Source organism: Sapajus apella, unplaced genomic scaffold, assembly GCF_009761245.1.
Source record: "Sapajus apella isolate SASKATOON/1434 unplaced genomic scaffold, GSC_monkey_1.0 scaffold12, whole genome shotgun sequence".
In the NCBI taxonomy this organism is placed as follows: Eukaryota; Metazoa; Chordata; class Mammalia; order Primates; family Cebidae; genus Sapajus; species Sapajus apella.
The window spans coordinates 27,225,851-27,231,850 of record NW_022436952.1 but is presented as its reverse complement, the minus strand read 5'-3'; the positions used below and the strand labels follow the sequence as shown (position 1 = coordinate 27,231,850).

Genomic DNA, 6,000 nt, shown 5'->3' with positions numbered 1-6,000 from the left:
GAGACCTTGTCTCAAACCGCCCCCCCCAAAAAAAATGTAGAAATAAATGATTGTGAGCCTATCAACCTGATTTTTCTGGAAGATATATGTTCCAAACAATCTCTAGATGAGATAACAGCTCTAAAGTTCTCCCTTCAACATCATAAAATGTCATAAAAAGCTAAACAAATGGCTTAGATTTTAAGATTGAGGTCACTAAAATCAGTTTGGTCACCTAACATTTATATCATACCCATAAAACTGAACAGAATAATATGCTGACTCATGGTGCTGGCTTCTCTTTTATAATTATAAAAGCAGATCATTTTAAAGAATTATCAAACTTATATTTAAAAAGAATAGTTGGTCACGGTGGCTCACGCCTGTAATCTTAACGCTTTGGGAGGCTGAGGCGGGCAGATCACCTGAGGTCAGGAGTTCAAGACCAGCCTGGCCAACATGGTGAAACCCTGTATCTACAAAAATACAAAAGTAGCCAGCCATGATGGCAGGTGTCTGTAATCCCAGCTACTCAGGAGGTGGAGGCGGGAGAATTGCTTGAACCTGGGAGGTGGAGGTTGCAGTGAACAGAGATCTTGCCATTGCGCTCCAGCCTGGGCAAAAGAGCAAGGTTCCATCTCTTAAACAAACAAACAAACAAAAAAACCACAATAAGAATATGAAAAAATCGGCCGGGCGTGGTGGCTCATGCCTGTAATCCAAGCACTTTGGAGGACAAGGCGGGAGGATCACCAGAGGTCAGGAGTTCAAGACCAGCCTGACCAACATGGTGAAACCCAGTCTTTAAAAAAAAAAAAAAAAAAGAATATGAAAAAATCTTTTCTTCCTAAGATTTTCTAGGGAACTGGCAAAGAAAGGGGTAAAAACAGTCTAAATGGTAAAAACAAAAAAGGGGTAAAAACAAAGAAAGGGGTAAAAACAGTTTAAATTCGGAGTGGCCACATGAGATCAACTTTCCACATTTGTGAAATATAATCATCTCTATTGAATGTTACTGAAAATGGAAACGGTAAAATATAACTGCAGAATACTGCTTTACAAAAACTTTCAGAAAATCATATTCTTTAGGTATTTTTCCCATTCACTTCATATAATCTGGATTCATTCATGCCCTAGTGTTTATTTATATCTTAAAGTAAAAAGTCTACTTGTACACATTGATTTCACAGCATCAGTAAATTTATATACTTGGAGATTTGCTTCTGGGTTATAATTCTTCCTCTGTGTCTCGTGACCGTTTCCGGGTATTCAAGGAATCTTCTGTCTGCAATGAACATGCAGAAGTAATAACAGTATCTCTAAATCCCTGAGGCTGCAAGATAAAAAATATAAATATAAAAATATGTTTTAAGAACATTTAAAGACCTATCTTCAAAATATTTTTAAGTAATTGGTAAGAAAGCTACTTTGTTCTAGGGCCGGGTTGCGGTGGCTCACACCTGTAGCTCCAGAACTTTGGGAGGCCGACGCAGGCAGATCACGAGGTCAGGAGTTTGAGACCACCCTGACCAACATGGTGAAACCCCATCTCTACTAAAAATACAAAAATTATCGGGGCATGTTGGCGCATGCCTGTAGTCCCAGCTACTCAGGAGGCTGAGACTGGAGAATTGCTTGAACCCGGGAGGCAGAGGTTGCAGTGAGCCAAGATCATGCCACTGCACTCTAGCCTGGGTGACAGAGCAACACTTTGTCTCAAAAAAAGAAAAGAAAAGAAAGCTACTTAGTTCTTGAGATAGATATTTATCACCCACTGTGAATGAAGAGGATAAACCTCATGGGTATTTGTCTAAGCCTGGGCTATATTAGAATATTTTATATATACTTATTTATATGCATGCATACACACACAGAAATAACATTTTATTATAAAAATGGTCTCTAAAGGATAATCCTAACAAACTTTAAAATAGCTTTGTTAGAAGAACTGAAAGGAAATAACCTAAGTCTTCGATACTTTACAGATTTATTTTCATCATTAAAGTTTTCCAATTAGGATATTTCAAATGCACCTGGATAGTGCAAAGTCTAGGTGGATAATTCAGTTTCAGAATCTCTATTTCTGTTTTTGTCCTTAAAAAAAATGAGATAAAGCCGCGAGCAGTGGCTCATGCCTGTAATCCCAGCACTTTGGGAGGCCGAGATGGGCAAATCACTTGAGGTCAGGAGTTTGAGACCAGCTGGCCAACATGGCAAAACCCTGTCTCTACTAAAAATACAAAAATTAGCCAGGTGTGTTAGCACACGCCTGTAATCCCAGCTACTAGGGAGGCTGAGGCAGAAGAATTGCTTGAACCAGTGGGCCAGAGTTTGCAGTAAGCCAAGATTGCGCCACTGCACTCCACTCTGGGCAATACAAGAAGACTCCATCTCAAAAAAAAAAAAAGAAAAAAAAAAGAAAAATGAGATGCCAAAAATATACTTGGGCCTCAACATTATTGATAAATATGCATATTTTACCCAAAAATATGTGTTCTATGATGTAAATTCACAGAAAAATTAACATCTTAAAGTGGGCTATATTTGGTGGCTACAATAGCTCTATAATACCTACAAGACCAAAATAAGTAATATTAGTATTTTTTTCTTTTCGGGAAATCTTCAACAACTTTCCCTTTAAAGATTTTTAATATCCTGACATTACATATGGCATGGAACACACTACCCGAAAATAAGTATTTCCTCTGTTCTTAAGAATAAATTTCAGTCCATTTGTGACTACAATATTCTGTATATTACTATTTTGGGGACGATGTTCTAAGCATCAAAAGCTGTCCTCAAATATGCTTGCTGCCTACAGAAGTTAACAGAAGCAAGTTGTAAATTCTCTCTTCAGATAATTACTGCCCACCAATATAAAAATCCCACTCTAATCAAATAATACTGACTGTGATTTGAAACAGTACTGTGGATTCCTTCTGGCTGGGTGACTTGTACAATGTTGCCAACCTGCTCAAAGAAAAATCATACAAACACATGAACTTAATTAATTGAAAGTTCAAATGACCAAACTCATAATTTAAATGTACAGGTTTATTACATTAATAAATCTATTATTTTTTTCTGTAAGGACAAAAATAGAGAGAAATATTAAAATACACCCTTAAATACCTGTATGTATTTAACAGAGTTGTTTACATGAGTGAAATTTTAAAAGTTCAATGACTGATTTAAATAAACTATCTTATATATAAGATATTAGTTATGCTAAAAACTAAAGGTGGAAGGCCAGGTGTGGTGGCTCACACCTGTAATCCCAGCACTTTGGGAGGCCAAGGTGGGCAGATCATGAGGTCAGGGGTTTGAAACCAGGCTGGCCAATATGGTGAAACCCCGTCTCTACTAAAAATACAAAAATTAGCTGGGGGTGGTGGTGTGCGCCTGTAGTCCCAGCTACTTGGGAGGCTGAGGCAGGAGAATTGCTTGAACTCAGGAGGCGGAGGTTGGAGTGAGCCGAGATCGCGCCCCTGCACTGTAGCCTGGTGCCTGGCGACAGAGCAAGACTCTGTCTCAAAAAAAAAAAAAAAAAAATTAGCCAGGCATGGTGGCAGGCACCTCTAGTCCCAGCTACTCGGCAGGCTGAGGCAGAGGAATCGCTTGAACTCAGGAGGCAGAGGTTGGAGTGAGCCGAGATTGTGCCACTGCACTCCAGCCTGGGCAACAGAGCAAGATTCTGTCTCAAAAAAACAAAACAAAACAAAAAAACAAAACTAAAGGTGGAAGAAAATACTCAATGAGATAGGAAAGTATTAATAATATACTAAATAAGTTATACTGTATAATCATATTTATAAGTATGTATACAGACATCTAAAAAATTGATAGAAGACTACAATCAAAAGTTAATAGTTATCACAAGGTAAAGGTTGCTTGCTTGTATTTCCCAAACTCTCTAGTAAATCATGTATTTTTTTAATATTGCTGAAGAATTGTGATAATTTTTTATACTATAAATGAGAAACACTTATTCATATTATACCAATAAAAATAAGATAGGAAGACACTGTTTTAAAATCATATGGCTCATGTCTGTAATCCTCTTTGGAGGCCAAGGCATGAGGATCGCTTGAGATCAGGAGTTTGAAGCCATCCTGAGCAACATAGTGAGATCCCCATCTCTACAAAAATAATAATAACAACATAAAATGATTATGTCCCAAAAATAAGTCATGACAGAACAGTATCTGGGATTTTATTATGTCTTATACAAAATAATATAAAATTGAAAGCTGAAGGTAGCTGAGAAATTTCTAAGCTCTTATTAACTATATTCAAGTACTGTAACAGCAACAAATATAAACAAAAACCTTTAAAACGGCTTTTTGGCCAGATGTGGTGGCTCATGTCTATAATCCCAGCACTTTGGGAGGCCAAGGCGGGAGGATCACCTGAGGTTGGGAGTTCGAGATCAACCTGATCAACCTGGATAAACCCCATTTCTACTGAAAATACAAAATTAGCTGGGTGTGGTGGTGCATATTTGTAATCTCACTTAGAAGGCTGGGGCAGGAGAATTGCTTGAACCCGGGAGGCTGAGGTTGCAGTGAGCTGAGATCAGGCCACTGTACTCCAGCCTGAGCAACAACAGTGAAACTCCATCTCAAACAAACAAACAACGACAACAACAAAACTGCTTTTAAGAATTACTTTAGGCTGGGCATGGTGGTTCAGCCTGTAATCCCAGAACTTTGAGAGGCTGAGGTGGGCAAATCACCTGAGGTCAGGAGTTCGAGACCAGCCTGACCAACATGGAGAAACCCCATCTCTGCTAAAAATACAAAATTAGCTGGGTGTGGTAGCATATGCCTGTAATCCCAGCTACTTGGGAGGCTGAGACAGAATCACTTCAACCTGGGAGGCAGGGGTTTGAGTGAGCCGAGACTACACCACTGCACTCCAGACCATGCAACAAGAGCAAAACTCGGTCTCAACAAACAAAAAAAGATTTACTTTAAAACTGATACACTGTAACTTATTCAGAATAGCCACAATGTAGAAGCCACCCAAGTACGCATCCACAGATGAATTAACAAAACGTGGTATGTATATACAATAGAATATTATTCAGACTTAAAAAGGAAAAAAATTCTGACACAAGCTACAACATAATGAGCCTTGAAGACATTATACTAAGTGAAATAAGTCACACCAGAACAAATATTGTATGATTCCAATTATATGGGGTAGGTAGACGAGTCAAATTCAGAGACAGAAGGTAGAATGGTGATTGTCAGGGGCTAAGGGTAAAAAAAAATGAGAGTTAGCATTTAATGGGTACAGAGTTTCAGTATGGGAAGATGAAAAAAGTTCTGAAAATGGATGATGATGGTTGCATAATATTAATGTACTTAATGCCAATCAACTATATGTAAAAATTGTTAAAGTGGTAAATTTATTTTTGACACAGCATCTCGCACTGTTGCCCAGGCTGTAGTGCAGTGGCGCAGTCTCAGCTCACTGCAATCTCTGCCTCATGAGTTCAAGCAATTCTCCTGCCTCAGCCTCCCGAGTAGCTGGGACTACAGGTGTGCATCACCACACCCAGCCAATTTTTTTGTAGTTTTAGTACAGACGCGGTTTCACCATGTTGGCCAGGATGGTATCGATCCCCTGACCTTGTGATCCACCCGCCTGAGCCTCCCAAAGTACTTGGATTACAGGCATGAGCCACCGCACCTGGCCAAAGTGGAAAATTTTATGTTTTATATATATATAACCACAATTTAATAAAACGGATATAATATGCTCCTGCCCCTTGGATGGAAAAAAAACCTGATATAATACACAAAATACAGATTCTAAAGTAATGGAAAATAAGATTCTCAGAGTTATAAGGGTCATTTATTTACACAAAATATAATGATTTGCTTTCAAAGGCAATTCAAAAAGGACATTCTGGCTATGATTTGTTACTCTCTTAATTTTGAAATTGCCCCTCTTCTCAGACACAATTCAAAAGAAAAACAGAGACCAAAAACAGCAGAATCCAAAATGTCCTAT

General features: G+C 38.5%; 1 protein-coding gene across 10 annotated transcripts in view; it reads right to left on the bottom strand.

The window, feature by feature from the left end:
• Positions 1 to 1,096: 1,096 nt before the first annotated feature.
• Positions 1,097 to 6,000, bottom strand: part of RAD51C (RAD51 paralog C) — a 59,233-nt gene continuing 54,329 nt past the window's right edge. For 3 of the 10 annotated variants that reach the window (XM_032280674.1, XM_032280669.1, XM_032280675.1), the window contains one exon: positions 1,097 to 1,312. In XM_032280674.1, the coding sequence (XP_032136565.1) occupies positions 1,208 to 1,312 (105 nt within the window). In that variant the 3' untranslated portion in view covers positions 1,097 to 1,207. Of the gene's footprint in view, positions 1,313 to 1,727; positions 1,754 to 2,396; positions 2,950 to 5,215; positions 5,238 to 6,000 lie in introns of those variants that run through there. The other 7 variants (XM_032280671.1, XM_032280666.1, XM_032280676.1 and 4 more) reach the window with 5 other exon arrangements.